The following is a 27,791-nucleotide window of genomic DNA, read 5'->3' on the forward strand; positions in this document are numbered from 1 at the left end:
TCCTGTTACGGTCCGGGAGGCAGACACCGTCCCCACATTTAAGACTAGACTTAAGACTTTCCTCTTTGATAAAGCTTATAATTAGGGCTGGCTCAGGCTTGCCTTGTACCAGCCCCTAGTTAGGCCTAGTCTGCCGGAGGACCCCCCATAATACACCGGGCACCTTCTCTCTCTCTCTCTCTCTCTCTCTCTCTCTCTCTCTCTCTGTCATGTCCTGTTACTGCATCTTGCTCGGCCATACTGCATGTCACTAACTCGGCTTCTTCTCCGGAGCCTTTGTGCTCCACTGTCTGGCAGGTTAACTTGTATCACAGCGGTGCCTGGACAGCGTGACGTGCGTGGTTGTGCTGCTGCCGTGGTCCTGCCAGATGCCTCCTGCTGCATTAGTCATACTTCTACTGTTATTATACACATATGATTATTGTCACATACATATACCATCATATATTATTATATACTTACAACACATTGTACCACAATAACCGTAATTATTATTATAATGTTATTACTTAAATTAAGGTTGTTGTAAGCTACTGTCATTACCGTCTGTCCTGCATCTCTATCTGTCTCTGTCTCTCTTTATGTCTCATTGTGTCATACGGATTACTGTTAATTTATCATGTTGATCTGTTCTGTATGACATCTATTGCACGTCTGTCCGTCCTGGAAAAGGGATCCCTCCTCAGTTGCTCTTCCTGAGGTTTCTAGTGTTTTTTTCCCATTAAAGGTTTTTTTTGGGGGAGTTTTTCCTTATCCGCTGCGAGGGTCATAAGGACAGAGGGATGTTGTATGCTGTAAAGCCCTGTGAGGCAAATTGTGAATTATGATATTGAGCTTTATCAGTAAAATTGATTGATTGAAAATTGATATAGGAGGCACTTATTTAAGTCCTGATAATATTATTTCCCTCTTTTATATAGTTAAATCATTCTATAAAAGCTATTTTGCTAATGCACTTTAATGTTGTATCTCATGGAAATCTGTATTGCATTCTATTGTTTTTAATTTCTTTTAAAGTTAAACTTTTTAAGTGATTTTAAACAGTCCCACAATATGAAATGTATGTTTTGTCTTTGCTTAAAACACAAATGTAACACACTACTGCACCAAATTATGTGTGCATTTCAGTTCTCTTGTGCAGCAGGGGGTGGCAGCATTACCCTAGATAAAACTGCCCAAACAAGACAAGCAAGTTTTAAGTAACTTTCACATTTATGAACTTTTTACTAAATTTAGAAAACTACATTAAATTGTATCGATTACTGGTAAAAATAAGCTAAAATAAAAATAAAAGCTTTTACACAAGACCCTATTGGAATTTTACTTAGAAGGCCTCATAAGATGTATTAAAATACTGAAACTGTATATCCAGAGTGCTGCACAAAGATAGTTTTTGTCACATTACAGCCCCACACACTGAAATGAGGAAGTATCACTGTACCTCTGGTTTCCACTCAGACTCCAGCTGCTTGACAGGTCAGCTGTGACCAACAAAAAGCACACTTAAGAGACGTGACTACAGAAATGATACGAACAAGCAGAACTTGTCCAACAACCGGGCAGATGTGTAAGTCACCCATTGTGTGCCATTGTGTCCAGCATAAGCCAGAAAAGGATGGAAAATTAACAAACAATGAGAGAAAAGAAACACAGATGAGAAGGGGAAATTCTGAGATAATGAAATCCGGTGTTTGCGAAAAAGGGAAGTTGCAAATATCACTACTTAAAATAATCATGCAAAGGAAACTTGAAAAAATACGACATATAAAAGCAAAACCCTGGACGGATCATGAATTAAGGGGCAAAATGAATTTATTTACAATATCACAAAGTACAGATACATAATAACGATAAATGCCTAATAGCCTGATTAAGCCCAAACCCATTAATCAAAATAATCCTAGCAAACAGTGCTATGTTGTCCTACAGCATTGTGATCAGTGACATTGAGAAATCCACAAATATACAGGGGTTAATAACAGCGTGTAGGTATACAATACAAAATATTGTAAGATCTGTGCATGGCAACACAATACAGTGAATCAAACACAGTTTAAAACATACAGTGTGGGAATTAGCACAGAAAAAAAAGTTTACACTTTTAAAACAGCAGTAAAAATACCTACATCTCCTACAGTCTTTCACAACTAACTTAATGTAGTTGGTCGCCACCTAACAGTTACAGCATTTACATTTGTCTCCAGTGGCATGGTTTTTTGTTCCGAAGTAAAATTCATTACATCCTTCTTTGAATTCTCAGTTCTTACAAAAAACAAACTAACTAACTAAAAAACATTTTCCTCTGTTTAAAGATATTTCTCTGCAGGTTGAGGTATGAAGGTGCAGACCCAACATGTCACAACCAGTCACTTGCTTTAGAAAACTATTCACTTGTCCAGAGTCACAGAATCTGGTGGCGTCCCACTGTGACTGGTTTTGATGGGCTTCATTGTATCGAGGTCTCAGGCAGACAGGGGGAAGGGTTACAGAGGATGCTGGCACTGGACTGGTTAATCAGTAACAGGGATGGGGTTGTCGTAGGCTGCTCCCTCCAGGTCGTCCACCCGCTTCCTGCGCATCTCAGGAGGAGGTCTTGGTGGTGGATTCTGAGGAGGTTGCTTGATGCTGTCTGGTCCTAATGCTGCCCCTCGGCTCACGTCCTTCCTTGGAAGGATAGGTTCCCAGTGTTCACCTCGGATAGCTGCCTAGAAAGCAAGATGATGACAAAGAATACAAGTCAGTGATGGTTGGCTAGAATAAGATCAAGTTAAGCATGCCAGAAACCCATGGATGGATTATTGACCAGTCCAGGGGCCCAATGTGTCAGGGCATCCCTTGACTTTTATCTGCACAATGTCACTCAAATTACAGAACAGGAAGAGGCTTAAATACCACAAAGAGACACAAAAGACCACAAAGAGAGACAAAATAACTACAGAAACAGGCAAAACAACCACAAGAAGAGACACATAATGACCAAAAAAGACAGATATTTCCTCAAAGATATGAAATCCACAAGAAGATGTATAACGACTAAAGAAAGATGCAAAACAACAATAAAAAAGAGGCAAAACCGTCACGAAGTCTGTGTCTTATTCCTGTGTAGGAGAGGTGGTGGAGCCCTCTGCATGTCTGTGCTCAGGGGCCCTTTGTCTCAATATCTGCTCATGCTGAAACCTATTATTCAAACCCCAACAACAATAATGTGAGGGTACATATCAGTGGTCCTTATCCTGTACGCTCATATTTGTGTGCATGTTTATAATGAGATAAACTGTGCAGCCTGGAAGGCTTTATAACTCTGGTTACCACATCACGTACTTCTGAAGAGTTCAGGCACACCCCTGACTGGTCAGATTTCATAACTGCAAGGCCATGTTTCAACAAAGGTACCAGTAATGAAACAGTCCCTTCCTTGTTGCTATTTCCTTGTTTCCATCAGGCCCACCACTTCCTGCCTCATCTAACAACTTTATCAGTGTTGAGTATATTCAACCTGCTCTAACTGGAGATTGATACAGTAAAAGGTACCAACTTACCACAAGGTAGATGAGGCTGGCAATGCCAAGGCAGACGCATCCGAGGACAGTAGCGAGCATAAAACCTCCAGGTACACAGATTCTACAAAAGAGACATAGCTTTTGAGGACAAGAGACAATATAGTCCTTTGTCTTTTGATGGTGAGATGGTGAATGAGAGGAATGCTGTCAAGCAAAGGAAAGTGGCTGATATAATGAACTCACGCAGCATGTAGAAATGCTCTGACATAGTAATTCCTTGTGAGTGGCCCAAAGGATTTCACAACCACAGTGAAGCAGTACTGGCCCCTGAGGGAAAAACAAGAGACAGGAGTGAGCAGTGACTGAAGTAGAGCCTACATGTTGCACAAACTAAATCATAGGAAAATGAGATCACTTACGTCCTCGCCACACTCGTGCCCTTGGCCCTCTTGCTTCTGGGGTACTCCAGCAGACACACAAAGGTCCCAGCAGCACTAGTTATCTGTCAAGGCTGTTTCATCTCACAGGGTTCACTAATAATAAGTCGTGTAATGACTGTGATAGGACATCATGGCAAATTCAAATAAGCATCTGTGATTGTTTCTGATATAAAAGTGAATATATGCAGGATATTGTAAGAATATCACATGAAAACAAAAACTACCTCTGCTATACTGTTGGTTTACTAATGAAAAACTTTATTGACCCGTGTATACAAATACAAGCAGACATGTTTGTGTTGATTATATATTGCCTCGTGCCTTCAAATGGTGGAATGTAGGCTTGAATATTTTGCAAAAAGGTAAATATATTTACTTAACTGTCCTAAATAACTTCTCTAGCTCTCTCTTAGGCATGTGATTATGGATTCTTACACAGCATGCAACTGTACTTAAGGGCCGCCATGTAAAAGTTGAATAAGGGCAGCAAATGGCTACAATCTCTGCACAGACTTTAGTTTTGCATATTTGAAGTGGGACTCTAGCATTTCGGTTTCTGAAAAGTGTAAAGGATACACCGCATAAGCAGCAAACTGCCAGCCTCTGAACTGTCCAGCCACCCCCACTATGCCTCCAGTGAGGAGAACTGAAAGAAGGAAGCAGGAAGATAAAATTAAAACTTAAAACAAACAACACAGCCTCCCTTTTGTCACTCCACTCAGAGAGGAAAGTATGTTAAATTTTACATTTACTTGACTCTAAAATTCAGTTTAATTTATTCTTTAAGCAGACTTACAACACAGCTGAAAGTATTTAATGACTTTAAATTAAAATGTTCTTGGAAGTTAGTCATTAATTTCTCTGATTTCTTTTTAATATTTTGGTAAAGTTTTTATACTCACTGAGTCCCGAGGCCAGAGCCTGCTCATTGGCCCACATCGCCCACTCTATCTTCCCCATCGCGTTCACTCTGCAGGTTGCTGTGAATCACCAGAGAGCTGCTCTCAGCTTTGATTGTTTCTACAAGGAAGAAATGTGTTTTTACGAGATGCGAGGTGTGTCATGTGTGACGACGGGGAGGCAGGGCGGGAGGCAGTCGGCAGTCGTCATTTCCGAATAGCGCAGGGCTACAGTGGAGAGGAGTGGCTAACCTTTCAAACTTACCGGACAGGTCTGAGTATTTATAAAAAGGTAGGTGCAGCACCTGAATTTCATATGCTTATGCTGCTAATTGCCATCCGATTTAAGGCCGTCACTCTGGTCTACGTTTATAAACAAATCTCTTAAAGGCGTCAGATTTTTTGCCTTAGATTAAAGAATAACTTCATGTTTACATAGTTGAGTCATAGGGGATTTCTCAACAGGTGCTTGCTGCCATTCTGATCATTTCAGCTTTTAAAGTCACTGGTCGTTGACCAAAAAAAATAAATAAAAATTAAATAAAAATTCTCGCAAAAGCAAACTTGAATCTGGAAATGGCAAAGGACCATACAACAAAACATTACATTGGCTAAAATATATTTTATTTCATGTTACAGAATAAAACCAACATGATTTAGGGATATCCTGTAGGTTTAAATTCAATTTTCAAAAAATGAAAACATAACACCCTCTTTACACACATGGCTACAAACATAAATTCAAACCCTCATAGGCAAAAAAGTACTTAATGTTGCATTGTGCATTGCTTAAGAGCACGCTGGTAGTGCCCTTAAGCAGCAGCAGTGTGCCCATTTCTTTACCAAGTTAGAGTTGAGCACATGTTCATGTCTACACCTGAAACAGTTAGTCAAATACCTCTAAAAGCAATAAAGAGGTGACAGGCACATCAGTACTGTTTGATGGTTAAAGGAAGGCTGGCAGAGATACCTGCACACCAAAGCAACCTATGCCACAGCCACAAAAACGTCCACAGGCTGACATCAATGCAGAAAGTATCAAGACAGATATCCCTAAATAAATTGACATTTTTTCGCATTGATCTCAGCCTGTGGACCTTTTTGTGGCTGTCCAGCCCAGTCGCATTGGTGTGCAGGTATCTCCACTGCCACCCTTTCTTGGTTGTCCATTGTACCGACGCACCCAAGATAAACTTTTTTGTTGCCCAAGTAGGTGCAGTTTAACAGCAGCCCTAAGACTTTGCACTATTAAAAGAAGACATACTAGAATCCACACTGGTAAGGAAGGTATCTGGTGTTGCAGGGATTTGTAAAAACCTGTTACATGTGACTAAAGCAAGTTTGATTTCTGATGAATTAGCTTCATTATTGTTGAGTGGATCTTTGTCCATTTCGGGCTGCAGGACATCAAACGGTTTTCTTCGGCAACCCATCAGATCCAAGCAGATGCTGAGTGTGATCCTCCACAACACGAGGGCCTGGTCCAGCCTTGAACACAAAACAAGAAATGATCATGACACCAAACAACAGATTCATCCTGGGTGTCTGTGTGGTAACATTTAACAATGCTATTTTAAAGCTTGTTCTAATAAAGGCCAATAAAGTGCCGTTCAATAAAAGTCTTTAGTGTAAAAACAGTAAGACAGAGGAACTACTGTGCATCATAATATGTGCCACAATGCAACACAGTGTTTCGTAAAAGCATGCTAAAAGGAAATGTGGACATAAATCTGAATGTGTCTCGCAATCTGACAATTCATGTATCCCATCTTTCTACTGTATGTTTTGCAGCCTTAAGATAGACACAAAGTAAAATAAATAAAAAAAACTGATAAAAGTGATTTTCTGTCGCTGTTTAAAGTGAACTGATAAAACAACTGAGCTGAGTGATCACATCTATCTGTATGTGTTTACCTTGGTACTAATAATGTAGCTTATGCCCTTTGGCATGGGCTCTAGACCAATAGCCTGTTTCAACTCCTCAGAAAGAGCAGCGTGGTTGACAGGAAGACCCTTGAAAAACCTGCAGAGAAGGAAGAGACATTCACTGACTAATTTCAAAGAGGCTGAATGCAATCACACCTTAATAAAATGCTTATTTGGAGTCAAAAAACACCCATGTATCATTGACTGTTTATGTATATGTATCATATTTTTAGATAAATTTATTAATTTGTATGTCAGTCAGGAGTCAGCTGTCAGGATTGCTCCCTCAAGCTAAGTAAGTTTGGTGACTGTCAACTCACTGTCCTCCGTTGGTCTCAGGGGGGAAGAAATGTTGAACCGCCTGAACAAACTCAGGAACGTGCTGCTGTAGAGTGAAGATAACAGCGTTGGGTCCTGCATCAAATGTGTAGGCCAACTAGAGGAGAACAAACAGAATGTGACAGTCACGTAAAGAGTTTGAAAACTACCTCGCAAGTTTTACATCTTCATTACATCATCTCAGAAATTCAGCTGCATGAACTGAGAGAAATGTTTCACACAAGAAAAAAAGAGCGTGCACTCAATGATACAAAAGTGAGGACGTTACAGTTATACATAATGCATGAAGTACATGATCATAAGACATACACACCGCCACAGACAAATGATCTGAAGAACTTTTAAAATATGTGTTATACACGTTTTGGCTCCATTAACTATAAATGATATAATGCATAACTGATATTTTCGACAATTGTATCACCTTCAAAGCAGCCATATTTCCATTCATCACTTCATTACGCAGAGAAATTAACCCAGTGTGCAAGAGTTAAGGGGATTTAGTGGCATCTAGTGGTGAGGACTGCAGATTGCAACCAGCGGAAACTTCTCCCGCTTAGAATTTATTCAGTGTTCATTGTTGAGGAGGTTTTTACTGGGAGCTAAATTATCTGCAGGGATCTCTTCCTCTTTAAAACAAAGAGACCAGGAGCTGTATTCACAAACATTCTGAGAACACTCTCAGAGAGCTCCAAACAAAACGTTTTATTAAGGAGTCCTAGCATAGGATGATATAGGAAAGTTCTCAGAGCAACTCTGAGCAAGGAAGGGACAAAACCTTTTACCTTTGCAAGGAGGCGTGGTTGAACATGTTGCTAGGTATGATGCATTCAGTTCACAGATATGATTGGGTGTCACAGACATGTCATTTTGTGAGCCTGCAAGGTGTGGACACCCAGTGGAAATCAACTGCTGATTGTGAAAGTGTTGTCATTGTTAGTGTGATCACTCTGCTAATGGAAGGTTGAGACAAACCCAAGTCATCACTGCTGCACTGTTGCATTTTTCCAGTTTTCAAAACATCTTAGAAATGTGATCATTTTATTTCTGGTGTTACAGTGTTAAATGGGAAATGTGTGCATATCCCTAGTGAGATCAACCACACATATTCCTGCACAATCTAATCTGTAGCATTTCATTTACTCACTGTCATTCAGCATTTGGAGAATATTTCTCCGACCTCTTTGTGTTTTCACCATTTTCTCCTCTGATTAAAAAAACTCTTAAGCCTCTTAAAAGTCCTCCTCCCTGCTCCTAACAGTTTTTCAGCTTAGGAGCTCGAAAATGACACTATTCTGAGATATTTCTTAGAAGTTCGTCACTAAGAGCAACTCTTCATACTAGGAAGCTTTGAGAACACACCCCATGTGATTAAAACTGGTAAAAAAAAAACAACAACTGAATAAACCAGTTTCACATTACAAATCAATGCTTCTATTGTGCTGTTTGGCTTGTCACAGATAGGCCAGTAGCCCAACACCTGCTGATGTGTGCTCAGTTTTTTTTCTCTGATAACTTAATGTGTGTTCACTGTAATTTTGATATAGATCTTTTTAGCGGAAGTTCCTCTCCAAAACAAATGAACCAGGTGATTTAAACCAGTGAAAACATTGAATTAAGAAATTTTACGTAAAAAAGAAATCATGTTTTTCTTGTCACAGAGGGGCTGCTAATTATGGTGGCCAACACAAAACACATTGTCCATTCTGGGCTACTGTAGAAACATGGGGGTGCAATATGGTGGACTCTGCGGACGAGGACCTGCTCCCTGTGTAGATATATATGAATAATTCTAAGGTAACTAAAACACAATAATCCTTATTTTAAGGAAATTATACAATAAAGAAAACATTCTTATTATATTTAATTTCTTCCATTATATATCCCCCTAAATCTGACACACTGGACCTTTAATGTTGCATAATAATGCATTAACAAAAGGTAAACTCACAGCTGTCCAACACAATATACCAAGATGATTACTACGTAGATATTGTTGCTCACCCTAGTCTCCCCGTAGTGTCTGTTATACCGATGCACCAAACTGATAACCTGTTGAGACACACTGTTGAGGTAGAAGATAGGAGGGTATGTGTCAAGGCAGGTTGCATGGAACTGGTTACTGTCCTTCATGGTCAGTTCAGCAAATGCAGCAAAGTCCTTTCTTCGCACTGCTTCAATCATCTGTGTCATCCGGCCTGGGACGACAGACTCGGCCCGGTGCTACACACACAGGAAAGAGTGACCTTCTTGTGAGTGACAATAAGTTCGCTTTAAACACATCTCATTTACACTTTCAACAGTGTTAATAGTCATGTTAGTACATTGAAAAATGTAAATTAAAGCAAGTGAACATAGTACCTTTAAGAGGCAGCTTGTTTGTACACTGGTTTGCATCCCAGAGGTGCTGCCTACCGGCTTCCTCTCAGCACTGGCCTGTGAAAAAATGAATTAATTACACGTGATATAACTTTTTACTATTTTCAGTTAAAGCGTGCATTTTGTGCACTAGTCAACACAGTTGCTCAACATGTTTCGCAAGACTGTCATTTATAGAAGAAGGAAATTAGGTATGTGACCTTCACAATAGAGAACAAAGGTGCCAAGACATATCTGACTCATATCATTATTTCAGTCGCTCTCACAAACACTCAAATTGACCTACCACTAGTACGAGGATTCTGAGCTCAGGCCAATGAGTCTCTGGCTCCACCTGCTGGGCTAGACTGTCCTTTCCATCTTCATTCTGTCCCATGATCCATTGGACAAACCCTCCATACATACTTCGGCACGCACTGCCCGATCCCTGCCGTGCAATCCCAGACAGCTCCCCCTCTACGCCAAAAACCCGGGCCAGAGTGTAAACTGCAACACAGTGATGAAAGAGGGGTAAGAGCAAAGGAGACTGAGAAAAATGAAGATGTAATAAATATGAGAAAGACATGGAATACTGAAGAATGGGCACACACAGGCAGCATAAGATAGTTTGAACTGTTTCTGTTCTATGCTGAAATGCAGCTGTTGAGCTCTCAATAAAATTAATACTCTATTGTCATTAGTGAAGTGCTCACACTCACCAAGACAAGCGAATCCAGCTGCTGAAGAGGCGAGCCCGGCAGCAGTGGGGAAGTTGTTTACGGAGCAGATGTGGACTTTGTGAGACAAACAAGTCGAATCCAAAGCGGGGTCCCCGTCATTACGTCTCTTCCTTGCTAGTCGTCGTACTAAATTCAGAACACAGGAAAATGACACAATGGCCTGCACTCTCTAACTCAGTTTTTCTCATTTACAGGCTTTTTAAGAGGAACAAAACAGACAAGACTCACTCTCTCTCAGACAGGATTGTAGTCTTGGATGGGTTATGTCCTCCTCTTTGCCGTTGAGCCATATTCGATCTTCCTGAAATGATCTGCTGGTTGCAACTGTTGTGGTTGTTTTCAGCTTAAAAGAAGGAAGAAGAAAAGTCAGATCTATATCAGATTTAACACCTTTGCTTCAAGATTTAAACATTATACGTGACAAAATTTATGTTAATCATCATCCAAGGCAATATTCAACACGGAGGTCAATATTTTACATAATCAGAGTCATGTATTTATACTTTCTTGCAATGTTTCCATTGTATTTTTCAAAATGCTGACATGATGTTTAAATGCCAGCTCTGCTACAAAGTTTGTCACAGTTTTACCACACTGTGTACATAATGCTTGAAATAGCACGAGTACATATAAATGTTTCAAGAGTGACCAGCCGAGCTTAAACTACCAGTTAACACAAAAATGCTATGAGTGGCATAATTACATTAGCCTCTTTCTTCTTTTATTTTATTTGGAGTCTTTACATGATGAGAGGAATACAAAGCCACTCAGGGCAGCAGCTCTGGGCAGGAGTATTAACACTGGCACACTGATGAAGCTCAAAGCCTGTTTTCCTACAGAACACAGACACATTCATAGTCAGATTGATGACAATGCTGTACATAAATACCTGGTCTTGATGCAATGTGACGCTCAACGAGGAGTTGATGGGTAGAATTAAGTCTTCATTTCTCTTCCCCCCTGAAAAGGAAGATTCATAGGTACATGACTGAGGTGTTGTCAGACTGATAGAATTAAACAGTACGAATATGCTCAACTCTAAAGCCACCCTTTAATGTCCAATATTCAGTGAGACATGATACAAAAGTCACCATATAACAAACAACAGTGGAGCTACATCCATTTTCAAATGTATACATGTCATTCCTATGGTATAAGGCAGTCTAAAAGTATTAGTGAACACAAACAAGTCTCTCCAAAATCCAAAACTTGAGAGGTAAAACTCAAATATTCAATGTCATAGGGTATAAAGTCTGGAGCTGCTCCATGGACAATGAATGGTGAGAGGTGTCCTAGATGACACTGAGAGCACATAGGGAAGTGTTCTGAGTATATGGGTACATTTTCTGTTTCAGGAAAGCTCATTTGGGTATAAAAAAGAAAACAAACCCTCTGTGTGTCTACAAAATTAAATTCCCATTCATTGTCTGTGGAGAAGCTCCACACTTTATACCCTATGACATCACAAGTTTGAGACTTACTTCTCTGGTTTCTGGCTTTGAGAGAGATTAGTTCACAAATATTGATTGAACTTTCCTCTGCCACAGCAATAATATATTAGTATTTTTAATTGAGGTAGTGGTCCCCTTTAAGACATGACATAGTTACCTTTGCATCCTAAAGTTACAAACCAAACGTTACTACACGAGGATAAGTCAAGAAAGATACTTACAGTACTTGATGACAGCTATATTTACCGGAGCGGTGCATGTAACTATGTTTGGCTTGTCCATACTGTCCCCTGGTACAGCTGAATGTGAGCCTGTGTATGTTTTGATCATTTATACCGGGGTATTGACAGGCTATACCGAGGTATTGACAGGCTATACCGGGGTATAGACATTCACTTCTAGTGGTTAGCAGCTACAGTTTAGCCAACCTTACTACAGCTTTCCTCGGTGTCTCCCGATTGGCTGGTGTTGAACATGTGACAAACACCGCGACCAATCAGAGCCCAGCTATTTTGATGGCAGTCGGAATAGCCAATGAGGGATCATCTGACCACGCTCGTGCGAAATGGGGCAAGGACAGAGACCATCCCACAGGCTCAGTCAGGGTGTATTAAAATATATTCTATTAATTATAAAATAATTAGAAAATGCATGTAACTGATGCATAAAAAAAATAAAAAAAATAAACTCACTGTAAATGTTGTAATTGTATAGCAAAAGCTGGAATAAAAAAAAGTACAAAAAATAAATAGTGTGCCACACTGCAATGCTCAAGTAGTGTAGCTACTTCAGTGGAATTTTAAGGTAATTATACTTTAGTGTTTCCATTTTGTACTACTTTTTAATTGAACTCACAAAACTTCAGAGGCAAATTGTACACAAATTTAGATAATAATTAGGTACTTTTACCTTTGCTTAAGTAAACTTTTTAAATGCAGGGCTTTTGTCGTGGACATTTTTTGACACTTTAGTAAAACCCCTTCCACTAATGGGAATAAAGTAAGTTATTGGAGCATTAGATGTCTCTTCTCTTCCACTTGGCAATGCAGGAACAGAAAGGGCAAAGCAGTGATGAACGTTAATAAAAGCATCACTAAACTGTAGTGTTTGTATAAATGTATGCTGACTGTAAAGTCATGCTTACTGTAGCTAACTAATTCAAGGCAATGCAACTGTTGTAAAACATATTTCCTTTGGTTATTCAACTGTGGCTTATAAACTTTATCGATAATGATAAATAACATAACAATTAAATCACATTTCTCAGTCACGCTTTTTTTATTTTAAAAGTAGTTGGATACATTTGGCATTTGTTAATTCTTGGAATCCAAAATTTTAAATGGTTGATTTAGCAAAAAGAGTCAACCACCAATAAAGAAACAGTATGTCAGCTTTTTCTATGGTAATGAGGATACTGTGTGATGCAGCTGCAACATTCTTCTGTTCTCATGTTGAGCATGGTCACAACTGTGATAACTGTGTGCCTTGATCCAAAGAACACAGTCTGTGTGAAAACCCAAAATGTAAACCTTTAAAAAGGGAGCTCAACACTTCAGAGATGGCTCATCAGAGAAACAAACTTTTGAATTTAAGGCTTTTTAATGTTTTTTATGTAAACCTTCAAGATACATGTCTGCAAAAAGAAATAATCCAAGTGCACCATCCAGAGCGAATGGGATGCTGGCCCTAAATAGAAAACAATGTATTGTATTCACAGAAAAGTCTAGATTCATCTAGGTTTTTTCTGATTGAGGAACAGAAGTCAAACATGGTGGGAAAAAAATTAACTACTGAAAGAGACTAGAGGAGTCAAACAGTGTCATGAGCTGTCAGGGGTACAACACAAGCAGAGCAAATTTGTAGCAATTTGATTGAAAAGAGCGCGCAAAAGAACACCTTGTTTGAAACCCTGTGTATTCTACCCCCCACCACTTATGCCACAATGTAAACTCCGCTTTGTTTTTCCCTCTTGGTAATGTAGTTTCCAGAGACACACAGAAGCAAGTGTGGCATCCCAGGATTCTGCTAACAGGTCAAAGATATTATCAGAGTCCCAGAAAAGCATATCCTCTCCTGATTTCTTGGCTTGTCCCAGGGTTCCCATTTAAAATTAGTAATCATCCTCATCATCTGAGTCCATCACCCTCCGTCTGTTGAACTGACAAGAACAGAGCGCAAATGATTTAGGATGGATGTGTGACTGATAATGAATCAAACACAGGTGACATTTCAGTGCAACTTACTGTGACAGTTGTTTTCTTCTCTGTTTGCTGACTGACTTTTTCTAGAATCTCGATCAGGCCTGACTCCGTAATCTAACAAAAGAGAAAATCCATTCATTGCACTGCTGGCATGACGAGGGATTATCAACAATATCAGAGCTTCAAGCATTAGGAGGTGTTTTTCTTACCTTTCCTGGTAACTTTCCAAAACGAACCATCTGAATGAGATAGTTTTCAACTGCATTGGCCTTCTCCGGTTTTACCAAAGCAAGATTGCTTACTGAAAAACAGTAAAAATATTTAACCACCTTGTGTTCACGATTGAGTGGCGTTTATAGGTCTACACTACAACCTATTCATCACACAAAACAGTTTCAAACTCAGAGGTAGGAACCTTAAGTTTTTTAAAATGGAAGGCTGAACACTCTTCTTAGACTGAATATAAATCTCTGATAAGAGTTAATAAGAGTGTTGTGATGATTCTGATTTCACAATTTTTTACATTACAGTTGTTCACCAATTTATAGTATGCCAAATAAAAAAAATATTTTTAATATCTTTTGGTTTTACAAGAGCATGATTTATTTCCAAGGGATTCCTTTCAACAGACTTAACAATAAATCTGAGAGCACACTTACATCTGGCACGGGCAGACTGGTCCAGAACTTGAGCCAATATAGAGTTCCTCATTTCTGTTTCTCTGTGAATAACAAGTAACAATGATACCACATCAGCACAACCTACAACTATCTGGATCTAGGACTGAGACCAGTAAAAGGGAAAACTACATTTACATTTTACAACAGAAAAATACATTTATCAAACTCTCAAGCCATCAAAATATTACACTGATAGGTTCTTATTACACAATGAGTTCATAATGTTGTTTTCAAATATACTGTGGCTCTCTAACAGTAATTATCTCACAATATTATGGAAATAATTCAGTGAACAGATGTCTGATAAGTCTGTTTAACTGAGCTATACAGAAACTGACTGTGAGAGTACAAATTAATCACTATATCTGTATACTGAATTGGCATACTTACCTTTGTTTGGCCTCCTCTGCTTGCTGCTGATTATTTGAAGAATCCTGGAAGAATATATGAGACAGCACCATCACATATGGGTTGTATTTCTTATTCATACCAGCCCAATATTCCCACAACTTTGGTAATGGCCTCACAAACAAGTTTAATAACTGTCAAAATATATTTCCCCATGCTGCTTGGTTAATTTATTAAAACTGAGCTTTTTTTTAAAGCAAAGTTTCACCTTTCAAAGTGGAACAAAATATTTGGCTAAAGATCTGACATTTGATTGAAGACCAGAATCTACAATGTACCAGTATCAAGATAATACTCATCATAAAAACCAGGTCTGTATGGTTCAAGACAATGAGCGCAGTTGGAGCCAAGTGACACATGTATAGTTGAAAAAATAACATCACCAGGATCCATCCACTTTGCATCAGAAAGTTCATTAGCAATCATGTCTATAACGATGTACCAGAATTAGCTATATATCATAATCTTGATGGGTATCGTAATTTGCAGTATTGTTTTTCTTGTTTTACATTCTGTTTTTTACTCCCTATTTTTAGATATTACTTTAGTCAGACATTGAATGTCTGTCCCCATCTTGGTAGAGGTTGGTGGATTGTTGGCGACTGTCACTGAATGGGACATTTTAAATTTGAAAAAAAACAAACTTCAGCACTCTCTGGAGGGCAAATTATGTAGCCAGGACACTGTTTCAAAATTACCTTAAATACATCTTTAGCCTTTGTTTAGTGTAATGTTTTGTTATTTATCTGGCAAAAATTACACAGATACAATTTATCTTTGAGTAGTTACAAGCTTTCTAAATATTCGCCCAGCCCATTTATCAGTTGGGCTCTATGTAAGATTCACTGTGTTCAGTCAGCTTAAACCTGACAGCATTAACTAAAATCTGCATTTTAATTATTCATACAGGATGCCACCAGATCATGGCTGTTATAATTAAAATACAGGCCTATATTTATTACAGTCATAAAACAAAGTTGTTACCTTTTACTGTTTATTAATGTTTCAGTATTATGTGGCTAGTAAAGATACACTTACGTTAATGAAACTGTCCTACCACTCCAACTAAGCTCACCAGTTGACTGTATTCTTCTATACTTGTCCAGAAACATTCTTCGTTCTTCTTCTTCTCACCCTCCTATTGTGTTCAGCTCTAATTAGACAAAATTATTGTCCTTGCTTTACTAATAAAATCATACAAAAGATAATTTAAGAGATATTTTGTGTCCATGTTAAGCTTTGATGCAAAGTAGTCTGATAAATAGTACAATGTGTTTTCATCTGAGTATTTGTATAATCAATATGAAGTAATAGATTATGTTTTGTTTTATAGCTAAAAAACAAGCTGATTAGGTCAATGCATCCATACATGCCATAAATATCAAATATAAGCTCAAACTTGTTATGCTCACAATAACTTAAATTGACTAAAGATCTGACACAACAATAGGTGATAACGTTACAGTATGTATTATTAAGGATGTGTGATCAGCTATAATGGGACGGCCATTTTAAACTGGGAACACTTAATTTTGATTGATGATTAATTTATATTAAATAGACACAGCAGGAGGGTTAACATAGGTTCATTTTTTATAACTCGTTGCTCAGTGTTGCTCAGCTAACACTATCATTGTCAGAGGGGTGTGCGCTGTCTTGTCAATACCAAGCTAGCAGTGTCAGTCAGATGATGCTGGTCACTGTGATTTATAACACACTACAGAGTTTATTACAGCTAGCGTTGCTCTCATACGTTGGCTGTGTATATCCCCCGAGTTAAGACAGTTACAGTACAGTTAAATGAGTTGAGTTGTGGTGACTGGTTTAGCCACACTAACGTTAGCTAACTTTAGCAGCACCATTATTGAACTCAGCATCTCCTTATAAGGCGGGCGCAAACACGCTTCCGTGCTCGTGTTTTGTGCTTACCCCGTGCTTTGCCTGAAGCTCCGCCATCCTTTGCTGCCTAATTGCTTCTAATTCGTCGTCCGCCATGGTTTACAACAGTATCGCGGACCTAGAAGGCTGAGAAGTGTTGAGGTAACGTAATAAAATGTACCCTAAACTCCCATCAGAGGTGAGGCCCTACCTAGTCCAGGGGAGTGTAATCAACATCCGATCCAACACTCAGGGTGAAGCAATCGAGCACAGATTCAAGGATCGCATATGAAAAGGAGTTTGTGAGCATACTGTACCCATACTGCAGGCAGATTTATGGATTTGTGGCAATGTTTAAAATAAATGTTGCAGTTCACTGTATTTTAGCTGTATGATTTATAGTATTATAGACCAATTTATTTTGATAATATTCTAATAATATTGTGAGACACAGTAATGCTGTTATGGATGAAGATGGCTCAAGTGCAACATGAATTGGCAGAGCTTTTAAAGTCTTCTTTATGAGAACAGTGTATAGACTTTACTTAATGGTATTTATACATAATGCAAATTTTAGTCCATTTAATGTAGTATAAAATACAGAGACTGAAAAAGGGCAAGCAGATTTGACACAAAATGAAAATTAAGTAAAGCAAAAGGAACTCAAACTCAGAGGAGAAGTTTAAAGGAGCTTATTTTCTAACCAGGTAAATTAAAAACATCAGCATCTTAAGCAATCTACCTAGTTCTTACCCTCTGGATTTAAAAGCATTTAACAAGATTAATACTTGAAGTTTCAAGTCATCCTTCAACATTTTCCACACCAAAGGTGCAGAATACATAATTGCCCCTTTCCCAATTTCCTTATGGGCATTTGAAAAGGAAAGAAAATGAAGTCTTGGGAATGCCAAGAGTATTGTCCGACACTTTTCTGTGTGATAAAGACACATAAGTAGTATGGGAGCAGGCCAAAAGTGTACCAGTGACAGAGCATGGGTAGCCAGAGCGGATGATCATACTACCTGACAGTACGCCTATATCCACAGTTTTGAGTCAGAGCTTTACAATGGCGATGAATCATAGGGAAGCTGTGTCAATCATATGACATTGAGCAGAGGTATGCATGTATAACAACTCACCATAATCCCCAGTGGCAGCAACAAGTCTCTTTATATATCAAAAGAAAAACACAACTTATTTCGAAAATAAAAACCCAGTTTTAGCGTAGCTTTTTCACCAGGTACTGCACATGTGGCTTAAAATGTAATCATCAATCAAAATACCCTGCTATTTATAACAGATAACAACCTCTATTTCACTTCCCTTATGAGTGGCCACTGATCCATATGGATCTTGGCAATGAAACAAAAGAAACATTTGACAAAAAACACTTTATTTAATAGGTTCATTAAGAAATTACATGTCATGATAACTGTTTTAAATCTGTTAAATATCATGGTAGCATAATAGCAATATTAGTATATTAGTAATATGGTTTGTTTAATTACAAAAAAATAAATTGATTAGAACATCTTTATTCAAATGGAGGAATCATTCAGACGGAGCATTGTGTGTTGTCAGCAGTTGTGACTGTTTGGCTGGTGCTGGTATAAATATTCTTGGTGGTGCTGCCTCTGCCTGTGTTGTGTATGACAGCTGATAGATGGAGGTAGCCTTAGGATGGTCATCACACTCGACCCCTAGCTTCCTCTGTATGTACTATAAGAGAAACGACTCAGGAGCAGAGGGACATGGTACTTTTGGCCGGGGTCATTAATAGTGAAGACAATCTGCAACAGAACACCATACATGAGAGAGGTTAACAATTAAAAGTAAGCATCACATGCATACGACAGGTTAAATGAGGATGTAAGTTCACTGATCTAGTTGCGAAACTACAGTTACATCACAAGCAAGCAAAGCACCATTTGACATGCCAACACAACATTTCCTCACCTCAACATATGGGTAAAAGCAGGTCTCTCCCATATTCTTCCAGTACTGACCAGTCTCAAAACACATTCTATACACACCAGAAGTAAACAACTGTTTTGTGATGAGTCCTGGGCAGCGTCCGTCAGCATTAGTTGCCCTGTAGAGACAAAATGTGATTGGAGAGAGTTGTCCAGTTGTAATATCTGAGATTTTCCTGTGATCATACTTTGTGACTATGTGCGTGGTATTTTATGGCTGTTGCCCTCAGGTCTTTACCCAGCGGTTATCAAACTCCAGGCATTATTGGAGGGGTCTTGTCGGTAGAGACAGATGGCAATGTTCGAGCCAGGGACGCCCATCGCAGTGTTCAGCACGTGGGTGGTCAGAGGACTAGGTGAGTCTGCCATTGCTGTGATCTGCAGAGCAAGGAAGTAAGACTTTAAATGGATCTGTTTAAATCTAGAGAAATCACATTAGAGTCCAGCATTGAAACACAAATACTTCTCTGACAACAAAAACATACAGGCCTATGTTGCTTTTATTTTCCTTAAAGCAACATTGAGTTCACTGTATTTTGAATTATCTTTGGCAGTTTATTCCAAACTGACAAGATAACACATTTGACACCCATCTTAAATGCGCAGAGGACAGCTTTATTAAAGTTTTTAGACAATGACCATGTTGACTACACACCTGTAAATTTTCCTGAGCCAGGGATGTAAAAACTGGGGTGTCGGAGGCCTCTTTTCTAATTCTTACTTCCGGCTCCCTTGTCAGACCATGGCTATCTTCAAATTCAGTCTTCATTTTGATCTCAATAACACACCTGTCAAGTTTTGTGACTCCATTGTGCATGATTGCAATGTTATTGTGATGACAAAATCTTTCCACAGACAGACAGCTGGCAAAATATTCAAAATGGCTTCTGTGGTGGGTACTGTCACCAGGACCCCATTTTGCCATGATGAGACACAATACCAGCTCCTGCTACCTTGCTGTGGCTCGTAAATGTCAAATTGTAAGTTGTGATTTATTAAGTAAAAATTCTCAAGATAGTTGAATAAAAGGACATATCAAGACCTCTGTAGATACAGTACAGGGTGCTAAAATCTAACTAATAAATAGAAACCCTGGATATAATATTTTACACACAAGTATTAAATCAGATGTTTTTATGTTTATTTCAGTGATCAAACATAATAAATATATGATGCTCCATCACTTAACATTTGGACTGTTGAATAAAAAATCTTCTGTTGTTTTATATACCTTTAAGTTTTGTGCTTACCTTGTATTCAGGCACAATCTGACCCTTGAGTTGCTGCAGCCTGTACGCACTCATGTGCACTGATGAATCAAATCCAAAGTGAGCCAGCAGTTATAACCAAAAAAGAGAGAGCAATTTTATGGTTTATTAAACAGATCAGGATTTTCGTCTCATTGTCCTCATGCAGTCCTGCAACCTGCCCTATTCAGAATGAGATTAAGTACACGTGCTTATCGTTTTGTCAACAGAAGACCGGTTGTGCAAGAGCTCCTTTTGTCATATTCTGCTTTTAGCACTTTGAACTCAGTGGAAATGGATGATGATTTAACTGGACGGAGCGTAAACCAGCCTGATTCTCTGGGGGTTCATGGCTGGAGGAATACTTAGACTTGCTGGACACAGAACAGGCAGCCTGCCCAATAAAAGACTTAGATAAGGGCCTGGGACACTCCTCCAGGGCTAGCTTGCTCTCAGTTGTGAGGCCTTGTTTAAAAGGATGTATGAGATTTAATGTATGTTGCAAGTTCTGGGTGTCAGCCTTGCACCCCCGACCCCCCACCCTGCTGGGTTATTTATGTTAAAAAATAGTGGCAAAGGATGATCAAATGGACTGCTCTGAGGACGTGACGCATGCAGCCATGCACAATTAACAGAATTATAAGGAAAACATTTTTTTTTTCTGACGCTTGTGTGTTTGACTGCTGGGTTACTGAACTCTAAAAACAAAACCCACAACTTCCTGTTGGAATTCCACAGGTTAATGTGATACTTCCTCTCATCCTCCGATCTCTTTGTTCAATTTAATATTATATGAATATGGAGCTAAATGTTGGCAACAAGCACAGCTCTGTTAACACTGTTGAAATTGCTGCAGTGATTTCCTGTAATTCACATGGTTTTGAGTTGCCTAAAGTGCATTGCCAATCATATTATGAGGACAAATGATACAAACTTTGAGCATGACAGAAATATGATCTGGCATTTAGGCAATACTCCATAGCGATAACCTGTGCTACAATGACACTGAAGTCATTATTTATAGCTTTTCCTCTTAGATAAAGAAAAGTCTGTGATGTGAACTATAGGACAGTGCTGTGATAAATATTCTGAACAGAAGGTCCATTTACTGAGCTGTCCCCAGAGCTTTCTACCATAACACATAGACTTTATCAGCAGACTGAACTTGCTCAGGTTAAAACGGTTTGTCATCTGTAAATAAACTGATCTCAGCGATAAACACTGATTATTATAAACTACACTTCCTGATATTATTTGACAGTTTAAATGGTTTTCTAGTTTGTTTGTTTTTAAATGTTCTATCATGTCTTGTTTTCACTTATAATTTAACCTCAGGGCAGCACAGTGGTTAGCACTGTTAGCACAGGTGGCAAGAGGGTTCCTGGTTCAATCCCAGGAGCGAGCCCTTCTGTGCAGAGTGTGCTCTCCCCTGTGTCAGCGTGGGTTTTCTCTGAGCACTCTGGCTTCCTCCCACAGTCCAAAGACATGCAGATTGGGCATAGGTTAATTGGGTAAAGGTTAACTCTAAATTGGCCCCCACAACCCTCAAGAAAATGGACCATTTGGCCACTTAAACTCTGCACTCTGTTTGCTCTCATTTTATGCTACACCAAAATATTGTTGCATAAAGGTTAACATAATATATATTGGTATGATATGGCCATATCTCCATATGGCCTCAGTATCTTAGTTATTAACTCCATTAATGTGTCTCTTCCTCTCTCATTTGTCTTTCTCACGTCAAGATGATGTTTCAGCAAAACAGCTTGTGGTGGAGAGAGGCTGCAGGTGGAAATGTTTTTGTGAAACACAGCTGATTTTGTTTCAGTGTAGTGAGTCAGCAAGATACCATATGTTGTTGAAGAGAGAACATATTGGGAGGACTGTTCTAAACTCCTTTCTTTCAAAAAAAGACCGTCTACAGAAAGAGTATCTCTTGATTTGTTTTCAGCCTGGCTGCCATGTTGTTGTCACAGGAGTTTGGCGTCACATCAGCGATGGACAACTTTCTCTGGGTGGAAACTGCTGCAGTCTGAGTTTGGGCAATGTTGATGGTATCATCTTGAACCAGGCACGCAGCAGCCCTCAAAGCAAGATACACAGTATGAATAATAATGTGAGCAATTTTGCCTGAGGGTCAGACTGACCTTTGGTCAAACCATCCATGCACTGAGGAGAAGAGATGCTGGCGAGTCAAAGAGATCTGTGATTGGTGATATTTACCATTACCAGCTTTCCTCTGTTCAGGATGGACTTAATTATTGTATGCTGTATACACTTTGGATTAGTTGCACAGTTAGCAGTCCAGTTTTGAAACAGTACTTTTAACATTTTATGATTCCAAATTGATCAGTTTCTCTCTCACCTTTGTCTTCCATGTCTATCTTGGTCTCTAAGAATAAAAACACACTCCCATGCTGTATTTATACTCAATATGAAAATACTTTTACTACTGTGACAATGAGTATTTCCACTTGGCTTATCTTAAGAATGCAAACAAAAACATGTAACACCATAGGAATAACATCGTTTTCTTAAAAAAAAAAATGTGAGAAGTCCTAAATCAAGATTAAAATCAGACAGTTCAACAATTACAGTAAAGTTTACAATAATACACAATATTACACACTGACCTGGGCCTTTGCATGTCTCACAAGTGCCAAATACATGGGGGAAGAGAGCTGTAACATTCTTGTAATAGATATGAAGTAGAGTCACACTCAGAGACAGAGCAGAAAACAACCAGTTTATCTCCTGATGATCAGTGTGATTATTCAGTTTCTTAAGAATTACTGCAATTTACAGTACTTTGACTAGCTAAACTGTGATTAGAAGTATAAAATAAAGACAAAAAGTGAGTCAGGCGTCAACAAAGAGCCCTGTTGAAAGATCATATTTGAGAGTTTACACATTTCTTTTGTTGTCACAAGTCAAAATACTTTGAGATCCACAGAGGGAACTTTCATTTTACAGTACATATACACAATATTCAACTTATTCTGAAAATAATAAATCTTAAGTAGGCTGTTTGCATGGTTTACATTACCTAATTAAAGATGTGAGAGTTTTGTTCTGGGGAGAAACTGGTGAAACAGCAGAAACATGGTGCAGAACCCAGTGACTACACATAGATTATTACTGTATGTACAGTGTGATAGTGGCATGTGCTGCCTGTTTTAGAAAAAGGCTTTTAATGTGGACGAGATAAAGTGGTAAGCTCCTTACACAGTGTTTTAATCAGAGAACCCTTTTGTCTCATTTGGATTAATACTGAAATATTGGCATTGGTGCAAACTGTCATATCATATAATAGGAATGCCTACTTAGGGCGGATTATAAAAAGTTAAATTCACCTCCGTGCTTCCAGTTGTTCGTTATAATTACTGTCTGTCAGTCACTCCTTTAGTCTGACAAATTCTTCTCAATCAAATGTGTGTGTACCTGGTGTATATAAGTCACTTGTGTTTCAGTTTGACTCAGAAGTATGGTCACAGAAAAGAAGCTGCTGTGATACACTTAAATGTAATATGTTTTCTGATATGTACACCCTGTTGGAGGGGAGTTGAGCCACAGATATGAGAGTTGGCTTGACGGTTGTTGTTCTTTTCCTCCATGTTTGGCACTTAATCCATGTCTTCTACATCTTCTCTTGTTCCTCCCTCATATTTCCTCTTCGGGGTCAGAGCTGTGGTTGCTCATCTGTGACAGACAGACAGACAGACAGACAGACAGACAAAGATAGAACAGTGATAGCTTAAACAAAGAGGTATTTCATTCAGCTGCAAGCTCACAATGACTAAGTAAAATTTAATGGTGCAGGTATGAATTGATTTCACGGTAGTGGAGTCTCAGTAGTTGTCACGTCCACTCACCTCACAGGACAGAATCTGGTTGAAACTTGTCTGTGCAATTTTTTTTTAACTCAAACTTTACTTTAAAGTTTTTAAAGTAATTGTAATTAATTTAAAATTCAAATCTAATCTCGAAAATTTGTTGAATTTCTGAGTGAGTTTTCTTGTGTATTATTGTTGTAAATTAATATATTTTTATCCACTAAATGGGGCCCTAACAGACTCACAGCTTAAATGAACAGTGTAAAATTTACTGGGATTTAGTGGCATTTTGTGCTGAGGATTCTAAATTGCAACCAACTAAAACGTCACCAGGTTAGTTTTCCATCAGCGTTCATTGTTCAGGAGGTTTTTACAAGAAGCTGAGTAACAAGCAGAGATCTCCTTTCCTCTAAAACAAATGGACCAGGTGATTAAAACTGATAAAAACACTGAATAAAACAGTTTCATGTAACAAATTGGTGTTTCTCTGACACTGTTTGGCACGTCGCAGTGACTTCTAGCACAGCACCTGCTAATGTGTGCTCACCTTAACTCTCTGATAACCTAAGATCCAGATATTCAGGAGGTTTTGTCCCCTTCAAAATAAACAGACATGGGGATTTGAACTGGTAAAAAAAATGAATATAGCGTGTTGAAAAGGGTCAGTTGTGGTGGTACAGGCATCTGATCAGGATGCCTCCTGGACGCCTCCTGCTGGAGGTGTTTTGGGCACATCCCACTGGTAGGAGGCCGCGGGGCAGACCCAGAACACGCAGGGATTACATATCTCATCTGGCCTGGAAACACCTTGGGGAACAGCTGGAAAGTGCTGCTGGGGAGAGGAACGTCTGGGGTGCTTTGCTTGGCCTGCTGCCCCCGTGACTTTGCCCCAGATAAGTATATGGATGGATGCATTTTGACTTTTGTAATGAGTCTCATTAACACAATCAGAAACCAGCATCATACAATATGACCAAGAGGGACGGCCCTTGCTGATATGCTGATACACTTTTTAGTCATTCCTGAACAAGTGCACTGCACACAGACTTCATGCCCATTTACCGTGTGGTTGTCATCATCAGGCTCCCTCAGGTCAGGGTCCTCCCTGTGGATTCGATGGCGGGAGCTGGGTGGAGAGAGGGAGGAGAGGGAGTGCTCGGGGCTGCTGGCAGACAGAGCGTACGGTGAGCCAGCTGGACTGTCCTCTCTCAGGGGAGACCCTATGAAACAGGAATAAACAGAGCCATACATGGAGTTTAGGTGTGGACTTTACTGCAGGTCCTGTTTCCTGTGGAGTGTTAGGAAAATACATGTTTTCTGTGGGTCAGAGACAAAAACGTCTGTGTGCATCCCACTGACTTTGTACCAGATGACAGGCAGAAAGCAAGAGTGGGAGTGACAGGATGAAGGACAGATGAGGAGATAGTGAGGGGGAAGCGAGAGACAGCAGAGCTGAATAGTGAGGGACAGGGGAATCAAGTAGAGCTGGAGATAAATTAATATGAAGATGAGAGCTATCAATCGTCCAAGGTCATTCAAAGTAGACAGAACACACACACACTTCCCTGAACGTGTGCACCTACAGCTGCAGTAGCCACAGGACACATTCTCTTTTTAGTGCACGGCCTGTCTGTACATTCATCCTGATGCTATGATAATGGCTTCTAGGTTCAAGGTTAAAGTTTGTTTTTACAAGAACATGTTTGTCTAGCAGTGACTGAGGACACAGGGCTCAGGGGAGGGTGGGCTGCACCAAATGAATGGTGTAAACTCTGTTTCAGTTTATGATCAGTTTAATTAAAATTCCAGTAAAACCCAATTTCCTCAGGAGGGATAATAAAGCTTTGTCCTGTTCTCTCCTAGGGGCTGTTGCACTTGCTGGCAGGCGTAGTCACTGTATTGTGATCACATGTCCACATGAGGGCAGCAGCAGCTCTTCCCTCCGTACACACCGCTCAGTCTTTGATATTCGTCTGTTTTCTGAAGCTTCATCAGTCAGTTCCTTCAACCACCCTGTTTGTTCAGCATGTTCCATAATTTGCTCACAGCCATAAATCCAGACACCCGCACCCCCAGCTAATATCGGCCGTGATTCAACTTTTTAAAAAATTCCTGACTGAAGGGAAATAATTGATTTGTCAGGTAAAACAGGAGTGGCTCTGGTGGTGCAGTGCATTCCCATCCCCCAGTTTCCTCCTGCGGCACAGATCCTGAATCATTTTGATTGGGGTTGTGACTGGTGGAGCTAATCAAGCAGAAATCTGAAAGTGGCATATCACCAGAGGCCGCCTTAAGATGTTTTTGATGTGCGAATAGATTATCTATCATTCCATCTCCCACCTACCTGCCTCCACTGTCTTTGTGAATGAGTGTCTCACCTTTGTGGTCATTCCTCTGTGTGTCCATCCTGTCAAGACTGTCAAGCAGCCCATCGATCTGTGTCTTTATCAGAGTCAGCTCCTTTTTAATCACCTGCAACTCCTCCATGCCCACTGCAGGAGCGACCAGAGTGAGAACGAAAAGGACATTAGGAAATTACACAACCTGAAAATCTCTTTAGGGAGAGCTTTAAAGGAATGGTTGGACATATTGGGAGATATTTGCTTTCCATGAGTGGCTGTTAGCTTCCTTAACTCCCAGCAGGAAAGCAAATATGCAGATTTCTCTGTCTGTCTGTCTGTCTGTCTGTCTGTCTATTACTTAAATAAAATGCAACTATGACAGAAGAAAAGTGCATGCACAGTAAACAATTTGGTGTTGGCATCGTTTTAGATCTCGTGAACGACTTGTTTTTCTGATTTGCCATTCAGCTGTGGTTTGAATGCAGCTAATTTTCTCTGCTGCATCGTTTCTCTCATCAAAGTAGCATCACAGAAAAAGAGGTTAAAACTCTTGACTGAACTTCAATACTCAGAAATTGTGTGCTGTGACTTCAGTATACTACACACAGCCTATTTTGTCTGTGGCTGCTTCATACTGAAAGGATGAGAAGCAAAAGCTCTATTGATCCAAGCTTTATACTCATCATTTCATTTTTCATTCCCCTTACCAGAGTTTTAGACAAACGATAGGCTATAAATCTGCAGTATCTAATGCCACCTTTTTTGGCGTCCATTCATATTACTCACACTTGGCTGTGGTTGAACTAGTGGAGTGGGCTCTGGAGCTTTTGGAGTGGGTTCTGTCTCGACTGCGTCTGTGCCCAGTGGAGTAGGAGGAGGAACGGGGTCGCTTGGCCAGACTTGGTCCCAGCGGCAGAGGAGACAGGGACGCCGGCACACGCTGATAGTCATACACCCTGGAAATTCAGCAGACACGATTTTAGAACAACTCATCTTTAACTGTGTGTGTGTGTGCAGCGGGTTTGATGAATTTGTGGGAAGGTGTGTGGTGATTTCATGCAATCGAAGTGTTTGTCTGAAATCATGATGAAAGAGAGCTCGCTCACAAGTGGATAGAGTTTCTCATTTAAATCAAAATTTGCCAGTTTTAGTCTCTATTTTATTTAAGTGCAGCTGCTTGTGTTTAGGCAGCACTTCAATTTGGAAACTTTGGCTCAGGTTCAATGATAAAGAAATGGTATTCTACAAAAACATGTTCATATGTCTTATAATAATAAGGCGTCATAAAAAGTATTATGTTGCTGTCAGTATTGAAACCCAGCCCCAGCTCAAACAAGCGAGTGATACAAGCTGAAAAAAGGAGATGTTAAAGGAAAGATGTGACAATGAAGAAAATCATCTGTTCAAGCATCTCATAGATAAATATGGATATTTATATTCCATGTTCCTTTGTCTTTTACTTTCTATCTCTGTTTCTGTCTCTCTTGCGCTGGCGTTGCCTCCTCCCTGTGGACAGCTTCATGTCTCTATCTGTCACTAAATGTAATTGGTTCTGTCAGGGCCAATCAATAGCTCT

The 27,791-nt window shown here is 39.5% G+C and overlaps 5 protein-coding genes across 5 annotated transcripts in view; all 5 read right to left on the bottom strand.

Moving 5' to 3' along the window:
• Positions 1 to 1,794: 1,794 nt before the first annotated feature.
• LOC125882139 (cytochrome b-245 light chain) lies at positions 1,795 to 5,000 on the bottom strand. The gene is made up of 6 exons (XM_049565846.1): positions 4,843 to 5,000; positions 4,517 to 4,586; positions 3,920 to 3,994; positions 3,744 to 3,827; positions 3,540 to 3,621; positions 1,795 to 2,705 (listed from the first exon to the last, which is right to left on the bottom strand). The coding sequence occupies exons 1-6, from the start codon at positions 4,898 to 4,900 to the stop codon at positions 2,511 to 2,513; spliced, it is 564 nt and encodes a 187-aa protein (XP_049421803.1). The 5' UTR covers positions 4,901 to 5,000; the 3' UTR covers positions 1,795 to 2,510.
• A 452-nt stretch (positions 5,001 to 5,452) lies between these two features.
• mvda (mevalonate (diphospho) decarboxylase a) lies at positions 5,453 to 12,221 on the bottom strand. Its single transcript, XM_049565622.1, has 10 exons — positions 11,875 to 12,221; positions 11,092 to 11,162; positions 10,431 to 10,545; positions 10,182 to 10,328; positions 9,770 to 9,969; positions 9,466 to 9,540; positions 9,109 to 9,327; positions 7,086 to 7,201; positions 6,754 to 6,862; positions 5,453 to 6,327 (listed from the first exon to the last, which is right to left on the bottom strand). The coding sequence occupies exons 1-10, from the start codon at positions 11,981 to 11,983 to the stop codon at positions 6,247 to 6,249; spliced, it is 1,242 nt and encodes a 413-aa protein (XP_049421579.1). The 5' UTR covers positions 11,984 to 12,221; the 3' UTR covers positions 5,453 to 6,246.
• A 686-nt stretch (positions 12,222 to 12,907) lies between these two features.
• Positions 12,908 to 17,068, bottom strand: pdcd5 (programmed cell death 5). Its single transcript, XM_049565902.1, has 6 exons — positions 16,872 to 17,068; positions 14,925 to 14,968; positions 14,514 to 14,575; positions 14,064 to 14,155; positions 13,897 to 13,968; positions 12,908 to 13,811 (listed from the first exon to the last, which is right to left on the bottom strand). The coding sequence occupies exons 1-6, from the start codon at positions 16,935 to 16,937 to the stop codon at positions 13,764 to 13,766; spliced, it is 384 nt and encodes a 127-aa protein (XP_049421859.1). The 5' UTR covers positions 16,938 to 17,068; the 3' UTR covers positions 12,908 to 13,763.
• A 1,126-nt stretch (positions 17,069 to 18,194) lies between these two features.
• Positions 18,195 to 20,279, bottom strand: LOC125882177 (5-hydroxyisourate hydrolase-like). Its single transcript, XM_049565889.1, has 4 exons — positions 20,044 to 20,279; positions 19,032 to 19,171; positions 18,777 to 18,912; positions 18,195 to 18,610 (listed from the first exon to the last, which is right to left on the bottom strand). Exons 1-4 carry the CDS (start codon positions 20,095 to 20,097, stop codon positions 18,521 to 18,523), a joined length of 420 nt encoding a protein of 139 aa, XP_049421846.1. The 5' UTR covers positions 20,098 to 20,279; the 3' UTR covers positions 18,195 to 18,520.
• Positions 20,280 to 22,474: 2,195 nt separating this feature from the next.
• si:dkey-234i14.2 (heterogeneous nuclear ribonucleoprotein C) overlaps positions 22,475 to 27,791 on the bottom strand; it is a 50,447-nt gene continuing 45,130 nt past the window's right edge. The window contains exons 4-7 of the mRNA XM_049565804.1: positions 27,002 to 27,171; positions 26,252 to 26,365; positions 24,936 to 25,093; positions 22,475 to 23,739 (exon numbers count right to left, since the gene is read on the bottom strand). Coding sequence (XP_049421761.1) covers positions 23,701 to 23,739; positions 24,936 to 25,093; positions 26,252 to 26,365; positions 27,002 to 27,171 — 481 coding nt within the window. The 3' untranslated portion in view covers positions 22,475 to 23,700. The remainder of the gene's footprint in view (positions 23,740 to 24,935; positions 25,094 to 26,251; positions 26,366 to 27,001; positions 27,172 to 27,791) is intronic.

Source organism: Epinephelus fuscoguttatus, linkage group LG2 (assembly GCF_011397635.1).
Source record: "Epinephelus fuscoguttatus linkage group LG2, E.fuscoguttatus.final_Chr_v1".
Taxonomy (NCBI): Eukaryota; Metazoa; Chordata; class Actinopteri; order Perciformes; family Serranidae; genus Epinephelus; species Epinephelus fuscoguttatus.